The following is a 21,307-nucleotide window of genomic DNA, read 5'->3' as shown; positions in this document are numbered from 1 at the left end:
ATTACATGAAATCTTTCCACCTTTATCCACCTTTGTCATGGTAGGGAGAACACCTCAATGGAAGGGGGGGGGTCATCTAAGATAGCACAAGGGTTAAGCTTGTTTTTCTCCATCTATGTCCTCCATCACCAGAAAAATGCTACAAGAACATGTTTAAAAACTCCAACAACACCATTTTTATTGGAGTGGGTCTTTAATTCAGAGTATACCATGAGAACTGGGTTTAATCAAGTAAAAAAAAAACTAACTTGCATGTATTAAGTTATATTTGAGATTTTTGGACAAAATTGAGATCCAGGAAAAACCAAAAGGTTTCTGGTGCTATTCTGTTTTGTCTTGTTTTTTTGTTCCAAAAGTTCTGTAACCAAATGATGGCAAAATTAGAACAAGCTAAAAAAATGAATAAATAAAAAATTAAAAGGTAAAGGGAAAAGATTTTATAGGAGTGACCTTTTAGGAAGAGGAAATGCAGAAAGGTGATGCCTCTGTGCGTTTTCTGTCGGGGCTGCAGTACCTTTTCCATTCACTAGAGGTCAGGGCTTCACGCAGACCTTTTTAGCATGTGTTCTCAGGGACTGCTGACCTGCCAGAGTGAGGTTGCTCTGCACTGCTCCCACGCTGTTGCTGGCGTTCAGTGAGATGTTCCCTGACAGGCTGCTGAGTCTGACCCTCAAAGTGTGGTTGTTCAGCCAGGGGTACCTCTGTGAGTCCAGCGTGAGCAAGTCTGAGGTGTTGGCCACAGGCTGGCCCAGCTGGTCCACAAAGGAGATGGTGGCTGACGGGTTGGACCGAACCAAGGCAAAGAGGACCAGGGAAAGGCCCGGGTCTGAGGTTTCAGTGAAGTGAGCGTTCACCCTGAGGATCTCCGGCTGGACTGGAAAACAAAAGAGGAGCAGACTCGTTCAGTCGGATGGAAACAAGGCCGCTCAGCTGACCGGTGCAGTGATGGTTCACACAGACTCACACTGGACGTTGAGTGTGATGGTTGCATTGTAGCTTTGTCCTGTGCTGGGATTTAAAGCCACACATACCAGCTCCCTGTCCCACTTTCTGGCCTGCAGAGAGAAGGTGCTGTTGTGATTGGTCCCCGGTCGTGTGACCTTAGAGTCTTTCTTGGATGTTGCAGTCAGACGACCACGGTTTGATGATGGCTCTTTCTGCTGCACCCCGTTCAGGTACCAGGTCAGCAGCGGGGGGGCGCGGGGGTCCCAGCTGTCTGTCTGGCAGTTGAACTTGAGCGTCATATTTTCCTGCAGCGTCACGGCCGCCTGATGCTGGCCGTTGATTTTTAGAACGGAGTCAGCTGCACCTGTGAGTGCAAAAACATCTGAAAGTGAGCGCGAGCATCCACGGCACAATATGGTGGTTGTAACATATTCAGAGAGGAAACAGTTTCACGCCACCACTACGGGAAAATATGATAGTTACACTGGAAAAAATGGCCTTCTCCAAACATTCCCTCAGCAAAAAGTAGTCTATTTAGTTGTACTACAAGTACACTTATATGCTAAGAGTGAGACAGTATACCTGACTTTCATGTACTATCTATATATTGTAAACTTAAAAATGTTCCAATTTAGTCTAAAGGATTGAGTTAGTACGCTTCCTATACGACACATACATGGTCTACAGGAGACCTCCTATACTCATACTTAAGAATACATGATAAAATAAACTTCAAGTTACTCCTTTTTGCTAAGAGAAGTTGAAAAATGTTATGTTTAAATAAAAGTTTTGTTACATACTGGGAAAAATATCCTTCTCAAAACAAGTTAAAAATATAGAATAGAAGAGGTTTGTCCTGTGATAAAGTAAAACAATCTGCCAATAGAACTAGAAGACTTCCTCTGGGTAAGATTCTTAAAATAAGTTGTGATGTCCTGCTCCTTTAAGGCTAGATTTAATCTGGAAGTGAACTGTAAGCACTCATATGTAGGTATTTTATAATGCTCAGATAAATGGAAATATTATGTCTTAAAATACATGTGCATTGTTTTTATGATTTATAACCTTGGCCCCCCGTGTCATGCAGTCATTTATTAATATCAGCACCAGCCGAGGAGCCCCAAAGTGCTGTCCACAGGGCAAACAGACGTAAAAGAATAAAAGTCATGGAACCATTCAACTGAGAGATTAAAAGCAGCACAACAACAGAGCGAGGCTGACGCTAACGCGCTGAGAGTGTGACCTCTCTGATCGCCGTGTGCGACTGTTTTACATCGACAATACTGCATTTCATAACCGCAGGTCACTTTGCTGACCTCTTGGCCAGGTCACCCATGCAGAAGAGATCTTGACCTCAAAAGTTCTTACCTGGTTAAATAAAGATAAATGATAGACCAAATAAAATAGGACTAGAATTACACATTTTAAGATATGGTTGTTCAAATTATATGTAAATCATGAGACAAAAAAACTAGTTTAATTAGATATTTTACTTAAAAAAAGGTGTTTTCGAGATGAATTGTCCCAAAGCAGGTCATCACAGAACAGCTAAGGGAGTTTTGTCTTAAATCAGTGGGAGAAGATTTTTAAACATGAAACTAGACAAAAATACTTGATGATATTTTGTGTTTTTGCAGTGCTTTCCAACGTTTGTCCAGCTGTTTTTAAATGTATTTGTACTCAGCTGTGAGTCCAATAAAACCTTTCAGTTTCCCCAAATCAAGCGAGTCTGTTTCTTCACAAATAAACCTCTGTCTGCTCAAAAAAAGACATGTAAAGTAAAAAAAACTGTTTCATTGAGTTTTTGTTTTTAAGATCCAAAATCTCAACAAGATATTCACAGTCTGTGGTTATGTGGTTAAATTATGAAATCTTACTTAAAAGTTAGAAGTAAGTTAATTGTGTCTTATAATTAGACAAAAATTGTGAGTTTTTGTGTTCTTCTTAAAGTACCACCAACCCTCTTGTTTGGGACTTTTTGTTTCACAGCTTAATGATAAACTTTCTGACTTTAAGCTCATATAACCTCAGATGATGGAAACACATTAAATATTAAAGTGTATCTAATGCTTTAGTGGAGAAAAAAAAGTTGTAATACAAAAGAAGAGTGGAGAAAAGGACAGTAAGTACACTTTGCAGGAGTCCATTAAACAAAATATTCACGTTTAGAATATAAATCTGAACATTATGATTTAGGAAATCTTGGATAGAATTAAAAATGATGTTTTTCCTTTTCTCCTCTCAGATTATGTGATGCTTTGCAATTTGTGTTAAATGCATTTTGGGTCATTTGGGAATTTGTGTAGCTTTGGAAAAATGCATATTGTGTGGGTGTTTAATGGGTGCTTTCATGAAAGGAATCCAAAAAAATGGAAAATCAAAATGTACCAGCTTTGCTGTGTTTGATTTCTGTTCTTGTGTCAAAATAAAACACTTGGATTTCTAGCAGAGAACGAAATGTTCTTGAGGATCCAGAGGTGTAAAACCACAAGCAGCTTTGAAACTGGTCTTTTTTTATTTTTTCCTCAATCAAAACTTTTCTGAAAACTTCTCTAATTTAAAGAAAAACCTAAAATGTGAAAACTGGGATTTGGTGAGTACGATTTAGTTTCAAGCTAAATCCAAACTGTAGCGATGAATCCTGAATCCCAGCTGAGTTTCTCTTACCTGTCCAGGACAGAGCCAGCGTGTTAAAGAACACAACGGCAGAGCCAGACGTCCACGACCCCGGAGAAGCTGTCCTCATCGTGGCTGAAGCCCCCGCAGTCACAGCAGTCTACCTACTTAGACAACAGATCCTTCGTTCATCACGCGTGAAATCATTTTTCACATCACAGATTAAATATGGAAATAAACGTAGCCATGGAGAACCCAAGAACAATTCTCTTTTGGGCTTTTAAAGTAACATTTTTCTGTTTAGGCAGTAAAAATAAACAGTAGCAAAATAACAGAAATCAAATCCAATCCAAGCCAATCAAATGAAATTGAATCGAATTTAAGTAAATGAAATTAACTTAAATCAATTCAAATCAAAGCAAATGAAAGCAAATCAAACTGAATTAAATCAAGTTAAAGGAAATTAACAGCAGCCAACTCTGTGGATTCTCTGAGACATTTGCTTCATGAAGCAGTTTGTCACTTTTCTAAAAGGAGGCTTTCTGGCTTTGCAGCAGAGTGTGGCTTTAACTGAACAAAAGTGAAATTGGAATAATGGACTGAATCAAAGTGTCTGACTGCGTCCAGCTGGGACAGAAACAAAGATTGGAATCTTCATGGATCAGGACCTCAGCCTTCAATCATTCATTGTGAGGCTGGATTTCAACTGCAGCCCTGACTTCACAAACACAACACGCTTAGATCAATGTGCACACACATGCAGAAAAAGGAGACGAGGAGCCAGCATCTAGTGCCTCTGGTTTGTGTGTGGAAACACAGGCTGGAACTGAACCAACAACATGGGAGAAATCCTCTATTTGTTCCGTTTGGGGAAGTCCAAACTAAAAGATCCGATCCGATGCAGCTGAGCGAGGAGAGCTAACAGCCCTCTCTCTCCACTCTGCCTCCTCTGTGCCAGCACTTACAGGAAAGCTGATGTAGTGTGAATCCACACACACACACAGATGTTGGAGGCTTCATGCAGATGTGGGAGCTCGAAAACGCCTTCAGCGGGACGGATGCCCTGCTTTACCTCAGCCCTTCCTGTGGATGTGGTTGAGATTCAGCGTGATGGAGCTCCATGGCAGCAGACGGAGGGCGATGAGAGGCAGCCTTCCCTGACTCACTCATTCTCCCATCTGTGCACACACACACATACTGCAGGATAAGGCAACCTCCAGCAGCAGCTTTTGGTGACTGGCACAGGCTGGCTGACGCAGGCAGCCGGAGTGCTGCCACGGAGGAAAAGAGTGGGAGGGGAGGAGGGAAAATGGGACAACATGAAATGAGAGGAGCAGAGGATGGAAAGGGCTGGAAAAGAAGGAAACCAGCTGGTGCTGGATAAGGGAGAGGATGAAGATAGCTGGGATAGTCATAAAAACAGTCTTTATTTGGGCTTTGATGGGCGGTCCATTCAGGGCGAATTTGACTGCCATCTGCCCTGCAGCAGGCAGCAGACACAGAGGAAGGATCACCGTCTCTGAACTCGACTGGCTCAGCCTGAGGAGCCTCTGCAGTGCAGCTGCACAGACCAGAGCAGCAGCTTGCAGAACAAAACAGCCACAGAGGATCCCAGGATGAAAGAGGAAGTCCTGCACAATGAGTTATATCACTAGAGGAGACACGTGGTTCCTCATGGGAGGAGAGCGCCGCCATCTTGGTGAGGTCAAGTCACTGCTGCAGTGCATGCATGTAAACACATTTTGTGCATAATACCAGTTTATTGTGTGGGTTTCAATAGCCAAAATCAGAGAAATGAGTCCAGGAAAGAGGAAGGCATAACATTTCACAGGTAAGTATTAAAAATTTTCTTTTACTGCTGCAGGGGCTTCATTAATAGAACACGTGTTGACATGCATGATGCTGCAGGGCTATTATCAACACGCTGCATGATGTAAGTGTAATTTGCTGTCGACATAAATGTACATTTTATTTTGCTAAACCTGTATACAGCATACTAGGCTAGTTTGCTTGAAACCCGACACCATAGCATCTGTGTTACACAAATTGATCACTAACATGAATCAGTATAAATCTATTGTTTTTCTTTGTTGTTGTTGTTGTTGTTTTTTTAGGGTAAATCTATTGTTGACTTATTATTTATTAGCATTATTATTTATTGACTTAGTATTTATTTAATGTTATTATTTATTATTATTTTTACTTACTATTGATTTATTATCTATTATTATTATTGACTTATTGTTGGGTTTTTCTAAATAATTTAAATTACATGTCAAAGAGGTCTAAAACATCTAAATGTTTAGAAATTATTTTTAAAAATTATTTGTAAAAAGTCCTGCAACTATGCATTTTTCATTACATTTGTATTTGGTGATCATATACCCACAGTTTAACATTTTGTGTCAAAAAAGGAGTATTTTGTGGTTTAAAATCAGCATTTTGTGGTCACAAATTAGCATTTTTTTTGCCCACAATTCAACATTCTCTGTTCACATATTTGTAGTTTCTTTTGTATTCACACATTAGTATTTTGTGGTAACAAATTAGCATTTTACGCCTACAATTAAGAATTTTGTGCCCAGAAAATAGCATTTTGTGGTCACAATTTAGTATTTTGTAATCACAAATTAGCATTTTTTTGTCCTCAGTTTATCATTGTGTTTTTGTAAATTAGTTTGTAAATGTTTGCATGTTGTGATCAAAAATTATTATTTATTTATTTAAAATCAAACCACATTCAGATGTGAAGCTACTGCTATGATACAGCAGTATCAGACTCCAAACTGCCGGAATGAACCCGACAACTAACTCTTCTAGAACAGTGATGCCCGTTATGACCCCGCCCAAGTCATCTGTGATCAATCAGGACGTTCAAAGCTGTGTTTTTGTAGGTCACCCAACGCCATTGTGGTCGTTTTACCACATGGCAGCACTCTCTCAAGGTCAAAGGTCAAGCAAACTCATTTTTGCAGGTCAGAACTACATCTATCAAGTATTTTGTTAGAAGATTAGTTGGAATTTTGAAATACAACTTGTGAGGTCACATGTTGCCAGCAGACAGCTCCACTCGTATAGTTCATAGATCAAAAACCACGTGCACATCAAATCTGTGCCTGACGTGGTTCTGTGCGTTTTACATTTCATTTGTCTAAAACAAAAAGAGGAAACTACAAGCGATGACTCCACAGCACCACCCAATGTCAAATCTCCCCAATGTCATTTCCTCAACTAAAACTCAAATGTTTCTGAAATTCCGTCTCTTTCAAAACGCAGAGAATTTTTGATGAATCAGCAGTTTCAAAAGTCGAAAAATAAACATGCCTACGACATTTTTAGGGGATAATTTTAAGCATTGTGTGGAAAACACTAAATATGAAGCAAATAAGACAAAGAAGTAACTTCCTTTTAAATTATTTCTTTATTTATATATATATTTATTTATTCATCTCAGTTTGGTTGCTATTTTTTAATCATTGTTGTTGCACTTTAGTATTTTTGTACTCAACAAAAAATAACATGAAAACAAAAAACGTTCAAATAAAAAACAACAACTGATAAAGGAAATAAATGTATGAAACACAGTCGCAGCAGAGAACTGGCTCGCTGATGGAGGGAGGGATGTGGGGGAGGGAGGGGCAGAGAGAGGGGCATCAACGGGAATGGCTCCATTTCTTCTGCTTGGTGCAGTCCCTCCATCTGCCCCCCCCACATGCGGAGCTGCTGCCGTTGCAGAGCCTTTAAGGGGACAGGAAACGGGGCACGCCCATCTGGCCACGGGACAGGAAACGGGGCACGCCCTCCTTCCCAGCCGCATTCCTCCCTCTTCCAGATGCCTGTCAGTTTTGTGTAAACAATGAGCAAAAGCAAAGGAAAGATCCGAACGAGGAGAGGAGGAAAGCTGCAAGGAGCACCGACTTCTTCCTTCTGGGACTCTGTAACTCCACAGGAGGCGTGTCCTCCGATGGCGCCTGGCTGAGTCCGAGCAGAGGCCAACCAGAGCTGCTGTGAGGAAAGCGTGAGCGCGGGACGCCATCCAAAGATCTCAAAAGAGGCCCAGCGCGTAGGTGGAGGGGCATTCTTTGCAGCGCTCCATCCACGGCCAAACACTGATTCCACATCCAGGAGTGCGGCAGAACGTCAGGAATAAAAACACCGTGGTCCTCCTCCCAGCTCAGCAGAGAGCGCCATTCTCAGCTGGACGCACCTCTCTGCTTGTAACCTCGTGTTCCCTTTTGAAGAGTCCAGCTAATATATCTGCTCCGAACGTCCAGGCCTCAAGGTTCAACGAAACAAAAAAACAATTGTAGCAAATTTGGCTTTGGAGAAGGGGGCGTGTCCGTAAGGTGCCAACCGATGCGGATGCGGCAGAGGAGGATCGGAGAAGACAGCAGACGTGTCCGTCTCCACGCTCATGTTGAGGATGATATGTAAGCTATTGTACAAGTTATTCCCTTGTTTGTTGGTCTTTTCTTCTTCTTTTCATGTTTTAGAGCGTCGAGTCTGTGTAGCACCCTAACTAACCCAGCCGGAGCCCAAAGCCTGACCCTGTATAGCCTGCCACAACTACCCCGGCAACAGAAGACAGGCTCAACATCAACAAGAATGACAGTCACAACATCCAATCAAATGATACCTTAAAAAGCAACACAAAAGAATTACTTTCCTCTTATTCAAGTGTCTCGATATGATAATCTTAAAGTAATAACAATCGTTTTTTCGACAGAGGGAGAGCAACGCCTCTCTTCCCTTCGTCCTCTTTTGGCTAGACATTGTAAGATAAAAAAAACAAACTAGAAACAAACGTTTTAAAGACATTCAAAAATACAAACAATACCAATTAAAAACATCTGAAAACAGTAACTGACCAAAAAAAGGAAAAACTGTAATAGCGTTCTATACATGGCATTACTGTACAAGGAAAGGAAGAAATGTCTGGTAAAACTACCCACAATGCATTACACTGTCACATGGAGGGAGGATGGAAGAAGCAGGGAAGGGGGGCTGACAGAGAGCAGGGGGAGCTGGCGGGGTGAGCGCTGGAACGGAAAGTGCAGAATTGTCGGCGTCCTCCTTCCGTTTTCGTTCATCAGATCTGCTGCGAGCGGAAACCGTCACCAGGAGAAAAGTGACCACGGGAATGTCTACAATGACATCAACAGCACGGGGGCAATTGTTCCTAGATGAATGCAGATACCTTTCAAACAGAAAGTGCTCCGTCTTTGGACAGAGACGTTTGGGACGTCCAGGTGGGGCCGCACCCAAACCCCCCCCCGGGTCTGACTGAAGGAGCCAGTCTGTTTGTTTCTCCATCCCCTCAAGCTTCATGGGAATACTTCGGGTTAGGGGCAGGTGACAACATGACTGACCGGAGGCACATCTTCAAAATTTGCCCACATTGGGGTGGAGGGGGGTGTGCTTAGGTCAAGGCTGGGGGTGTGTGATGGGCCAGATTTGGGAGGGACAGAGGTCTGGGGGTTGTGCTGGGAGAAGAGAAACCCCCCTTGACCTCAACAGGATGCATATATGCAGAAAATGCTGGCACTTTGACCTTTCAACCCCAAGGCCTCACCTGTGACCCCCCACCCCACACTCCCACCCAGACAAAACCCCCTTTGGATGAAAACACCGCCCCACACTGCCCTCACTCTCACACAGAATGCCCCTGAAGTGGCAGATGGGGATAGACAGATGGACACAGACAGCCCCCGCATGGCGTGGGCAGACAACGGTGATTTGGGGTGATGCTGCTCAACTCAAGTCAACACAACTCAGGGTGGCTGATATGGACCCCCGCACAGGATGCTGCCCCCCTACAGAAAGACACAGAGAAGACGGTGTTAATTCAACAAAGGCTGTGTCTGAATTCCCTCACTAATCACTATGAAGTGTGTTCACCAGTGTGTAGTTCTGTCTGAAGCTACAATTCCAACATCCAGAGCCCTAGACATTTCCCAGAAGTCTCTGCAAAAAACCAGGGTGCATCGACGCTCACTCGTCGATGCACCCTCGTCGATGCACTATATCGACGAATATAGACCACAATGCATTGCGACGGAACTATTTCTGCCAATAAATGTATTTAGATGTATTTTTTAAATAAACCATCAACGTTTTTATCTTCAGAACACAGTGGACTCATAAATCGTTACAAAACGCTCATATCAATAAGATTTTAACTTCAATGACGTCATATCTGCCGTTTATAAAAAAATGTAAAAAAGTGTTGAGCATGGTGTCTGAATTGCTTTTAAGATTCAGGTACTACATAGTGCCGCACTATAGTTTTTTAGTAGTTAAGGGTTAAAGCGGGAATTCAGACACAACCACAAAAAAGACAGTAAACAAGAAAAATAGTGCAACTTCCTGTTAGGCAAAGATTTTCAAAATAAATGATGTTCAGAGCCAAATTCTGCTTTTGAAAACAGAGTTTCCCTGACAAAAAGGGAACTAACAAGATCATTTAGAGATGTGACACTATCTGCTGGATAACACAGCCCAAAATGTCCTTCCTTTGCATGTTTTCTCATTATTTTGTAGTTTTGTGTAGTTCACTATCTAATGTGTAAATGTAACTACGTTTAATAAGCATCTGCTCACCTGAGCTCAGGATGGAGGAAAAGAGCTTGTTTCATTTTGCTAATATGACTTATTTTTTAATCATCAATGCCCCCGCCCGACCCGATTCGTAACCCATCTCCACCCGTCCTGAGCAAGACGCGCATCCCATGAAGCTGCAGCCTCAGTCAACTTCGAACGGTACGTGTGTATTTGTTGTATGTCTGATCTTGTTCAGGTTGTACTGGAACATATATTGTATGTCAGTGTAAAAGCTGCACATATGACAATAAAATGATTCTGATTCTAATAGTTTTATTTGCTACTTTTAAGCCACTTTGTCATTACAGTTTTTTTAGTCACCTTTTACTGCCTTTGTTAATCATGTTACAGTTTTTTTAAACAAAGAAAACTACAGATAGACTGTGGCCAGTTTAGAAGACAGAAGCACGTCTTAAAGCCCCTTTCCAATGAAAAAGGGCTTTTTGGCGTTTTAAACCGGCTCTTGTAGCGTTTTTCTCATGATGGAGGACATACTGAAAGAGGATTTGTTTGGACCCCCTGTTTGGAGTGGGGGTGTTCACCTGTGCTAGACTCCAGCCTGCTCCATGCTGTACTGCAGGTCGGGGGGCTTGTAGCTCAGGAGCATGTCACTGGTACAGGAGGAGGGGTAGCAGGCCGTCGGGTGTAGCTCCCCTTCAACATCACACACTGTATGAGAAGAAACACTGAGATGGAGACAAAGAAAAAAGCCGAAAACCGATTGGCTGGCTGCTGGCAGGCGTCACGCAGACCTGACTCCTCCCGCTGGTGCAGCTGCTGGCTTCCCGTCAGCGACGTCTGGCTGAGGATGTCGGACATGCGGGCGGAGCTCAGAGCCTTTCCGGCCAGGAGGCTCATGCCAGACATGGGCTCCACCTGATCCTGGGGGGGGGGGGGGGGGGGGTCCACAAACCAAAGATTTCATTGGGAAGCTCAGACAACCTGTGACATAGTTTCTGCAGAGCAGCAGGGGTTCATTAGAAGTTCACGTCTGAGGTCTGGGCGGGACCACTGGCATGGGGAAAGCCTACCCCCCCTCTTCCACTGTCCGATGCTGAGAGGTCTCTGTTTACAAGCTCTCGCACTAGCTTACAGTCCCTCACACCCCCAAGCTAACAAAAATGGTGATCAGATCCATCAATGCGTCCAGTTCTGATCCAGATTCCAGTTCAGACCAGGAAAACAGAGACGTTCATGGATGTGTGTCTGCAGGTGGATGATCAGAATGAAGCAGAGCAGGAAGCAGATTTTCTGTCACAAATAAACATTTTCAAACAAGTTTTTTTTCTTCCTCTGCTCTCGATTCACGGTGATTAGAATAAAGACATATTCAGAACTGTTATTTTGAGCTTGAGTTTCTTCAAGTTTGTCCTCCATTTTAGAACAATAATGTTAAACATGGTAAAAACCCCATTTTCATTGAAGTGAGTCTTTAAGACCAGTGGTGGAAAAGCTCTTCCTTATGTCTTTACCCCAATGATGTTTCAAATCTGTCTTTACTGTCCCTTCCACCCACACCGACCAACTGCTGCTCCCGTTGAAGATGAAATGGTGTTTGAACATGTTCTTGTAGCATTTTCTCATGATGGAGGGCACGTAGAAGGTAAATTAGGATCATAACTGCACTTCTGACTAGTTCTTTATTCAGATTGTTGTAAAATGCAGTTTTAAATAGCTTATAGGTGTGATGTAGAAGCTACAACGACCAGCCACCGTCTCTGCTTTGCTCCATTCTGATCATCTGTCAGACAAACAGATCCGTGAACGTCTGTGTTTTCCTGATCTGAGCTGGAATCTGGATCAGAACTGGATGACTCCAATACTGATCACCATTTTTGCTGCACCGCTAATGTTAGGTTGAGGTGTGAGGGGCTGTAAGCTAGTGGGAGAGAATGTAAACAAAGGGATGATGGGAAATGAGTAGAGGCTTGGTTACATGGCAACTGCCCCGCCCACAACTCAGAGGTGAGTTTCTAATGAAGTCCTGCTGCTCTGCAGAAACTATGTCCTAGAAAACGACAGTTTGGCATTTTGATTGAGGCTGAAACGGCATCATGACGCAGGTTGATGATGGAACAATAGGTTTTTAGCACATGTATATTCCTTATTCTTTCCTCAGGTAGCTGTTATTTCATGTCTTTTTTCCTGAAAATCTGCTGGAAACACTTTATGTCTTGAGGTCTGCAGATGATTTACTGAGAAAACCTTCATCTTGACCAGAGAGGCTTTGATCATCTTTAATCTTTAAATGATTTGCCAACATTTCATTCTCATCTGCTGTTTTTCTCTTTGCTGTGTGATCACAGCCTCTTCAGCAGATAAACTAACAGCAACTCGTCTGCTGAGTCTTATTTTCTCTGATGACTCTACAAAGTGATGGAGATACACGGGGGGGTAGCTAAATACATTTTTGTAAGATGATTGATGCATGATGCTCTCTCTGTTGGCATGAATGGGGATGGGTTTGCATAAGTCGGTCAAATGCTTTTCGCTCACATAGGCGTCATCACAGGTCTGGATGGTGTGGTGGCGTTGCAGCTGTCCTCTGGATCTATAGGCGTCCCCCTGGGGGCCTCGTGGATAGCCCACGCCGTTGTGATCAGGCACTTCCATGGCCTGTGCTGGAGGCCGGCACTCCACATGCTCGGGTTCTGAAACACAAGACATCAGCTCTGAGAAGAAAAATAATAAATATGTCCTTTTCAGCAGAAAATGTGCTTTGGTTGTCATGGAAACTATGAACCACAAAGGGGTCTCACCTCTTGCAGCTGGAGCGTTCCTCATGTAGGCACCGTGCCTGTGGGTGGGGGAGCTGTAGGGTGGGGTACCTCCTCGGGGAGGCCCCAGGAGCTCGTGACCGTCCCCAGCCTTGGCCAGCAGTCCTTCGTGTTGGTGGTGGTATCCGGTTGGCGCCTCGTCCTCCTCCATGCTCTCCGAGTGCGGCAGGCTGAGGCAGGGCGCCTGGGGCGGGGGGTGCTGCTGCGGCTGAACTTCTGGGGGCCGGATCTGAAGGAGGTGGTGGTAGTGTTGCCCTCCGGAGCCCCCCTGAGGTGGAGGAGGCTCCAAACCCTCTCCTTGGCTCATCTGGCGGAGGAGCAGCATGTCGCCGAGCTCCTGCGGGCCGCCGCTGGGAGGGCCGGAGGAAGAGGAGCAAGACCGGGGGCTCTGCCGCTTCAACAGGGCAGCCAGGTCCTGCTGGGGCAGCCTGGGGTCGGCGTGGCCCGTTAAGGAGTGGCGAGGGGATAAGAGGCCCTGCAGAGTGGGGGTCACATGCTGCTGCGGGGGGCAGTAGTCCAAGGGAGTAGGGGAGAGCAGGGCCTGCTGTAGTGAGGAGGGGGCCCCATAACTGCCAGTCCCCACCGCCCCACTCTGATAACCTTCTAGGCCGGGAACTTTGAGCGAGGCGCCCTGCAGGTAGGGGTTGTAGGAGACCCCTCGAGAGGCGGCATCACCAGAGAAAAGGTGGGGGCTGAACTGGACCTGGTCATAGCCAGATGTGAAACGGCCGAGGCTGCGGCTGAATGGGAGGGAAGGGAGCAGAGAGTCAGCCACGAGACCCTCAGATCACATCTAACTACAGAAGACAAACACGCACACCACCTACAAAACACCCCAATCTGGCTGCCAGGGTGGGGCTGGGGGTCAAGAGTTCACTGAGAGTTTCCCTAAAAACAGAGATGTTTTCTCAAGGGACGTCCTGGTGAGATAAGGGTTAAACTAAAAGAAGGTTCCTTTAAAGACCCACTGCAATGAGAAAATTGTGCTTTGGGTGTTTTCAACATGTTCTTGTGGGATTTTCTGATGGTGGAGGACAAATTAAAGAAAATTAAAATCAAATATTCATTTCTGAGAACTTCTTTATTCAAATTGATGTGAGCAGATCAAAAAATGTTTGAGAAAGATCATATTTGTCACGTAAAAGAAATACGCTGGACAGACCACAGTCTCTCTGCTCTGCTCCTTTCTGATCCTCCACCTGCAGACCAATGGATCCATGAACGTCTCTGTTTTCCTGGTCTGAGCTGGAATCTGGATCAGAACTAAACATATGGATAGATCTGATACTGATCACCACTTTTGTTGTTAGGCTGGGGGTTTTAGGGGCTGTAACTGACAGATTCTTTGGTTTCGGCCAAAAACAGCATCATCCTACTGAAAAGACCACTGGGAACACTTTGAAATACACCAGAGTGGGACTTTAAATCTGATCCATACACCTTCTCTCAGTGAAAACTGGAAGGGACTGTTTACGATGATGATGATGATGATGATGAAGAGGGGAAAGACTTGTCTTCAGCTGGGACACAGAACACACTCACCCAGAGACACTGAGGCGGAGCAGTTGATGAAGTGGGTCACCTCAGCACAGATGATGGAGGAGTTAACATCAATTATCAAACATACAGTCAGTCTCTTTCCTGCTCGCAGTCTCAACAAGTCTGAAGTTTCAAATTAAGCTTTTTGTGTTTAGAAAACCACAACAAAAAAGAGTGTAATGAAACACAAAACTGAATGTGCAGCCTTGAGGACTGAACCCTAATGTGTGAGGCATAAACGGAAAGACAATCCATGAGTGCTGCTGGCTGCCGGCCCCCTGGGGGTGTGGTGAGGCGCTGGACTGGTGGGGGAATGGAGGACGGGGATGGGGGGGAGTGGGGGTGGGGGTGTCACCTGTGCATTTCTGCGTTGTCTGCGCTGAGCTGCTTCCCGAGGACTCGGTGCCCCCCCGGCGTGGACAAAAAGCTGCCTTGTCTCTGAGGCCCACCTCCAAGCTCCACCTCTTGCACCTGGATAGTGACCTGCAGGTCAGAAAAAAGAGTCAACACAGAAACGAGGTGGACCAAAACGCCAACGAGCGTGTCAGGAAGGAAACGCTGGCCTTACCTGCTGCTGCTGCTGAGGAACACCCTGTGCTAACGGGATGGCGGGACGGGCGGACGCTGCTTGTGGATTGGCTGAGAGAGAGACCCGGGGCATGACTGTGGGAGGGGGGCTGCCGCTCTGGCCTTGGTACATTGCTGAGGGACCATGCTGGTACTGGACTGATGACTGAGCCCCTAAAACAACAGACAGCAACATAACCACCACGCCTTAGCATGGCTGCATCAGACAAGACGCTGAGCGTCAGACGCTGAGGCTCTATCAAATGCCTGCCTGTTAACACATGTTGTTTTTAAATGGACAGTGAGGAGACTGGGGGGCATCTTTGGCGCACAGACTGAGCTCTCTGTTGGGCTGCAGTACCGGGTCAGAATGTGGGGAGAAGCTTAGAGGTGTGACAGTGCAAGATTAATTATAAAACGCAAAAAAGAATCTTAAAGGAAGTCTAGATTGAAGGAATGAACTCATAAATGTAAACATTAAACAATCTGCATTAAGGCTAGCTCAGGGGTTCTCAAAGATTTTGTACCTGAGGGACAATTTAAGAAACTTGACATTAGACTGGGGACCAATTTAAGTGAAAAAGTGGATGGATGGATAAAGAGAAAAAGTAGTTTTTACTAACTTTAATGACCAAGTGTCATTTGTCCAGTTAACCAGGCCCTCCAGATGTTTGTCCAGAGGTTGCTGCTCAGATCTTCTACTCGTCTCTATTTGTATCTTTTGCTCTGGACAAACAATGTCAGCTCCTTTCAGCATCCATTCTTTTACAAACTCCCCGTCACTGAAGGGCTTGCTTTGCTGGAGCGTTTCCAAAGCTACAACGTAGCTACTAGCTTCAGTCACAGCTTCACTGGATTTAGACATTTTAGTGAACATTATCTGCTGTGCAGCACAGCCTGGTTGTAGTTGATGGAGCTTATTGCTGCGCTCCTCACCGGTAAATTTGTCATAGATTTTATGATTTTTTTTACATAAGATGCATTTACCTGCTTGTAAATCAGACACAAGACTTTATCCATGAGGTACGACACAGTAAGCATTTGACCACCTAGCTAGAAAACGCCTTTTCTCCTCACCAACACAACCTTTTCCTCAAAGGAACCTGATCTGGATCTCTTTTATTCTCTCTTTTAATCTTCCCGCGGGCCGCCATTGGCCCCCAGGCCACACTTTGAGAACCCCTGGTTTAGCTGATAAATACCAACGAGACAACAAAAGTTTTGCTTGGTACAACTTCTGACTTGATTATAAAAGTGGAACCAAACTACTGTTCCCCCAAACCGGGCTGCCGATAGACCGCCACCGCGCCTGACGATCAAAACACGGCGCAGGACGTCTGATTGCATGTGTACACGGACATAACATTGAAACTGACGGCCGCTCCTGCGTGAATTTCATTTGGTGTGAACGCAGCTTTAGATTCTGTATTTTCATTGAAGGTGGATCATTGAGTCCTTGAAACAGGAGAAATGAAACACATTAAGCTCGATTCAGATCTAATCTGTAAGGATGTCTAAAAAGGTTTTGAGCCCCCAATGTAAACCAAAATAACACCAAAGAAAATCTGCATTACTCCAAGGTAAACCTGTTGTGGTTTCCCTGCAGAAATCCCAATTCCTAACTGAAAGCATCCACACTAAACCCTGCATGTCTCCAGTGTTTTTCTCATATTCTGTCCTTCATGAAATCATTTTCATCTAGTCTGCATCCACAGCGACTCCTTGTGGCTTCTAGAAAACACTGACAGCAATCGATCAGTTATCGCTCATATCAATCAATCTTGAAATGAAAAGTTTTTTCCATTTTGCTTTCTTTTCGTAACACATTCCAAAGCAGGAACCGATAAAGTTAGGTCAGAAAAAGCAGGACTAACCGTGTGCTTGCATTAAGCCTGGAGAGCCCGGCGGGGGACTCTGATTGGGCTGTCTGAAGAGGTGGTTGCTGGGATGTGTTGGCGGAGGGCTAGAGGGCTGGATGTGCAACCTGGGGGAGGATGGGACAGAGGAGGAGGAGGGTTACACCAATGGAGCAACACTTCAGTCGATATTACTGCAGCACAATATTGGGATGATTGTTCATCGCCCAACAGCTGCTGAGTAATGCGTATTTTTGGGCATGTTTGGGTGGGATTTTGGTGATTTTTCCTCACCTCTGGAGCTGGTGGGTCAAGTGACTGGGCTGGCTCTCTCCATGGCCCAAAGACAGGCCCTGCAGGCAGAGACAAACACATGCACCTCAGGCACAGAAAGATTCCTCTACTGCCATTAAAAGTCCAGTCCTTTGAAGATTTCTTCCAATTTTTACATTCATAGAGGTGGATCTTTGTCATTTCCAAGTATGCATAAACCTAAAAGTCGGCCCTATTTACAAAACAAAGCACTGCAGAGACGTGAATCGTCTCCACTAGATCTGCTGCTCACATCAGGCTCTTTTTAGCAGAGATGGAATGAAACATTTCTGTTCAGAATTACTCCAAGACAAAAGTTATGGAACGTTTCAGAGAAAGGACGACCCAATCTGAGTCACAGCTTGACGGGATGTGGTGGTTTCAGTGTGACCTGGGGAGTAGGGCTGGGCGATAGGATAGGCCATTTTCCAACAGATTCCATTTCAGATTTTAAAGGGCCTATATCATGCAAAAGCAACATTTTGAGCTTTTAAGTGTATCATAATGTTCATTCCTCACAAAAAATTGTATTTTAATCTGTTCACACAACTCTGAATCTACATCATGCTTAAGGAAAGCATGATATAGGCCAAGGGTGGGCCAAACACGGCCCGATAAAGTATTCAATCTGGCCTGCAGAGCTGGAATAAATGATCCTGATGATGCTATTGAATGCTCTTCTTTCCCCAGTAGTTTTGGTATCTCCCCATAACCTGACCTTTGTTTAGGTGCAGGAAGTTATTCTGCATTCATGTGGTGTTGGAAGATTTGTTGTTTTTCTGACATTTATGTGCGTTTTCTTATTCAGATCATTCCAGCACCACATGAATGCAGTGTTTCTCTAAACTTGCGTTGGTTTTCCCCCACAAATGACATCAATTCAACATCAATGGTGCTAAAACAAAATCCAAAGTTTCTTCAATAAAAACTCCAAAAGTTTCTGCTTATTTATTAAGTTTCAATCAAAATGAAAGTATGTTTTTTTCCAGATTCCATGTTATTTTGTTTACTTATGAGGTGGAACCAGAGCACTCCACATATCTGCTCCTGGTCTGGTCGGCCATTCTGTCAAATGTCATAACCCTTTATGGTTAGGACAACCGTTTGCCTACAGCTGATTTAGGCCCAAATGTTTGTAAAATAATGTGTGGGGTGTTTTGTGAGTTGCCGCTAGCCTCTCAGAGAGCGCGGTACGTCTCCCACTTGACCAGAGGGCCTCCGGTTCGGGTGTCAAACGAAACCGTCACAATCAGACTTTTAGTAGCAACAGCCCTGAAAAACATTTTGTAGTCTAGTTTAGTGACTTCCAAGTCTGAAGTCATTAAACTAGACTAGTTCCATGGAATTGAAGAAGTTGTTCCTTTTTTGGGAACAAGCTCCTTTTGCCATTTTGAGAAATTGGCCCCAGAGAGCAGGGTGCTAGGGGCAAAATATCCATTTTTTTCCCCCAAATGAAATCCATCTAAACTCTACAAACTGAAATGAATGGCTAAAGTCTTGTAATCGTCCATTCCTCCTACGGAATGAGTCTATTCTCCACCACCGGCTCCCTGGTTTGGGTGTTTGGGTTTTTCCTGGGGAGTCACTCGCCTGGATTTGCTGGTGGAGGATTTGTTGCTCTTGCTGGTACAAGATGTGTTGCTGCTGAGTGTGCTCCAGGAAGCGCTCGTCCTGCTGGGTTGCGTACATTTTCTGTAGCTGCTCACACTCCTGTTTTAAACACAAATGTGTTTAGCATGAAAAAAATGGACAAGCATCCATAACTTCACTCTACTATATTATGAACAGCCACTTCCACGAGGGGTTCAAGGCAACACTTGTATTTGTTACATGACCATCCGGATTCTCCTATTTTACTTCCACTAGTTAGCCCCATTAAGCTTTGTTACACAGTGAAATCCTAGCACATCAGAGCAGCCTAAGATGTAGCAGCTGCTGCAAACATTATCCTCGTCCAGGGCTAATCTCATTGCAGGGTCTTTGCAGATGATGGAACGTCTCATGAAGCAGCTTACAGGTTTCCCAGGTCACAGACGAGGCGCTCTAATTGGGTTATATTTCATGCTGAGCGTCAAGACTACAGTAAGTCTCATATGTGTGGGAACGTTAATTGAGAGAAAGGTTGTCATTTCATCTTTGTGGACTAAAGATCTGCTCTGGCTTATTGCTGACAAACGATAATGTTTTATTGCAATCCATGTTCCTTTTACATTTTGTATTCTTTGTAATGGAAATGCATTTGTGGTATGAGCAGCAGAGCAAAGTACAAGTCAACCCATTTAAAGACCCACCCCAGTGAAAATGGTGTTTTCAGCATGTTTTTGTAGTATTTTTCTGATGATAGAGGACATGTACTGTATTTTCCGGACTATAAGTCGGCCTTTTTTTCATAGTTTGGCAAGGGGTGCGACTTGTACTCCGGAGCGACTTATATAAGAAATAAATTACATTGTTAAATAATTTCACACGTTTGTTATTTTCACACTGACAACCGCAAGAGGGCGCTCCAGGCTCAGAGTGGTACTTAGTGGTACTTTCATACCACTAAAAACAACTGAAGAGGGCTGCAAAATGCCACCGAAAAGAAAATCATATGCTGCAGATTACAAGCTGCAAGTAGTGAAATATGCAGCCGAAAATGGTAAGCGAGCAGCAGAATGAAAGTTTGGAGTGAGCGAGAAACTTGTGAGGGGGTGGCGAAAAGCAGAAGTTACTCTTACTGGAAAAAAGGCTAGGTGGCCACAGCTAGAGGAACAAGTACGCTTATGGCTGCTTGAACAACGTGCCTATTTAGCCTGTTCTCTAACCCCCTGTTATTTTAAGTTGCCTTTCAAGATGAGCTGTATGTTCTTGGTCTCAGATTTTGTCAAATAAATTTCCCGTCAAAATGCGACTTGTAGTCCAGTGCGACTTATCGGTGTTTTTTTCTACTTTATAATGCATTTTGGGCTGGTGCGACTTATACTCCGCAGCGACTTATAGTACAAAAAATACGGCATGAAAAAATTCAGCTTAAAATGGCATTTCTTAGTATTTTCAGGAGAAGATGAAAAAAAGCTGTTTGTAAAAGATCATATTTGTTATGTAGGAAATCCGCTGGATGGGTCACAGTCTCCCTGCTCCGCTCCATTCTGATCATCCACTGTCAGACACACACATCCATGAATGTCTCTGTTTTCCTGCTCTGAGCTGGAATCTGGATCAGAACTGGACGGATGGACAGATCTGATTTTAAGCAGAATTTTTGCTGCACCGCCAATGTTAGGTTGGGGGTGTGAGGGGTTGTAAGCTAGAAGGAGAGCGTATAAACAACTCAAAAAGGGGGCGGGTGCCAATGGTCCCACCCTCAACTCAGAGGCAGATTTCTAATAAACTCATGGCACTCTGCAGAACTTATGTCCTAGAAAAATACAACTTTTTACATTTTGGCTAAAAACATAAATAAAAGACGCTAGAATGGCTTTTTAAATAAATCAGAGTGGGTCTTCAAGTGAACACCAACTAGTTTATTCTGCCTCTGACTTTTGTTGATCATTGTATCATTTAGCATTCCAGAAAATGAAGCTCTGTGTGAGTAAAAATGAGCTAAATGTAAGAACTGTACTTGCTAGTCTATCCGTCTATCTCCCAGTGACGGTAAATAGAATATTCTGCGTTCAAACTGTACCGACTAACCAGCAAAGAGCCCCTTTGCATAACATAAAGAGAGAGCACCTGTTTGAGCTGCTTGATGAGGCTGCTGTTCTCCAGATGAGCCTTGAAGGCCTGGATGGTGGCGGCGCCGTCAGAGAAGCGCCTGACAGGAGAGAAGCGCTCCATAGGGAGATGGAGGGTGTTGGAGTCCTTATAGCTGGATCTGAGGTGGGGGACCGGGGGGGGGGACACACAGACACAAACATGTGTGTGCACAAAAACAATCACGGTTAAGACAACATGACAGGAAGGTCCAGCACATCACGATTTGGACAGACAAAAACATTCTGCACACCTTTATGAAGCGTCTCTACAGTCGTTTCTAGTTGATTTAACCAAAACAATTTGAGTTTCAGTTTGACGAAAAAACTAATTCATTTAGAAAAGTTGCATTTATGATGC

General features: G+C 44.1%; 2 protein-coding genes across 7 annotated transcripts in view; both read right to left on the bottom strand.

Annotated features, from left to right (window-relative positions):
- tmem25 (transmembrane protein 25) overlaps positions 1-4,935 on the bottom strand; it is a 9,956-nt gene extending 5,021 nt beyond the window's left edge. The window contains exons 1-4 of one of the 2 annotated variants that reach the window (XM_011483082.3): positions 4,634-4,935; positions 3,613-3,725; positions 965-1,309; positions 584-874 (exon numbers count right to left, since the gene is read on the bottom strand). In XM_011483082.3, coding sequence (XP_011481384.1) covers positions 584-874; positions 965-1,309; positions 3,613-3,691 — 715 coding nt within the window. In that variant the 5' untranslated portion in view covers positions 3,692-3,725; positions 4,634-4,935. Of the gene's footprint in view, positions 1-583; positions 875-964; positions 1,310-3,612; positions 3,729-4,633 lie in introns of both variants that reach the window. The other variant, XM_011483081.3, reaches the window with a different exon arrangement.
- Positions 4,936-7,236: 2,301 nt separating this feature from the next.
- sik3 (SIK family kinase 3) overlaps positions 7,237-21,307 on the bottom strand; it is a 44,655-nt gene continuing 30,584 nt past the window's right edge. For 2 of the 5 annotated variants that reach the window (XM_011483076.3, XM_020708561.2), the window contains 11 exons: positions 20,927-21,068; positions 18,803-18,922; positions 17,195-17,253; positions 16,919-17,028; positions 15,046-15,218; positions 14,833-14,966; positions 12,921-13,678; positions 12,658-12,812; positions 10,914-11,043; positions 10,704-10,830; positions 7,237-9,374 (listed from right to left, as the gene is read on the bottom strand). In XM_011483076.3, the coding sequence (XP_011481378.1) occupies positions 10,709-10,830; positions 10,914-11,043; positions 12,658-12,812; positions 12,921-13,678; positions 14,833-14,966; positions 15,046-15,218; positions 16,919-17,028; positions 17,195-17,253; positions 18,803-18,922; positions 20,927-21,068 (1,903 nt within the window). In that variant the 3' untranslated portion in view covers positions 7,237-9,374; positions 10,704-10,708. The remainder of the gene's footprint in view (positions 9,375-10,703; positions 10,831-10,913; positions 11,044-12,657; positions 12,813-12,920; positions 13,679-14,832; positions 14,967-15,045; positions 15,219-16,918; positions 17,029-17,194; positions 17,254-18,802; positions 18,923-20,926; positions 21,069-21,307) is intronic. The other 3 variants (XM_011483077.3, XM_011483079.3, XM_020708560.2) reach the window with 2 other exon arrangements.

This window comes from Oryzias latipes, chromosome 13, assembly GCF_002234675.1.
Source record: "Oryzias latipes chromosome 13, ASM223467v1".
Classification (NCBI taxonomy): Eukaryota; Metazoa; Chordata; class Actinopteri; order Beloniformes; family Adrianichthyidae; genus Oryzias; species Oryzias latipes.
This window is presented reverse-complemented; position numbering and strand designations above follow the sequence as displayed.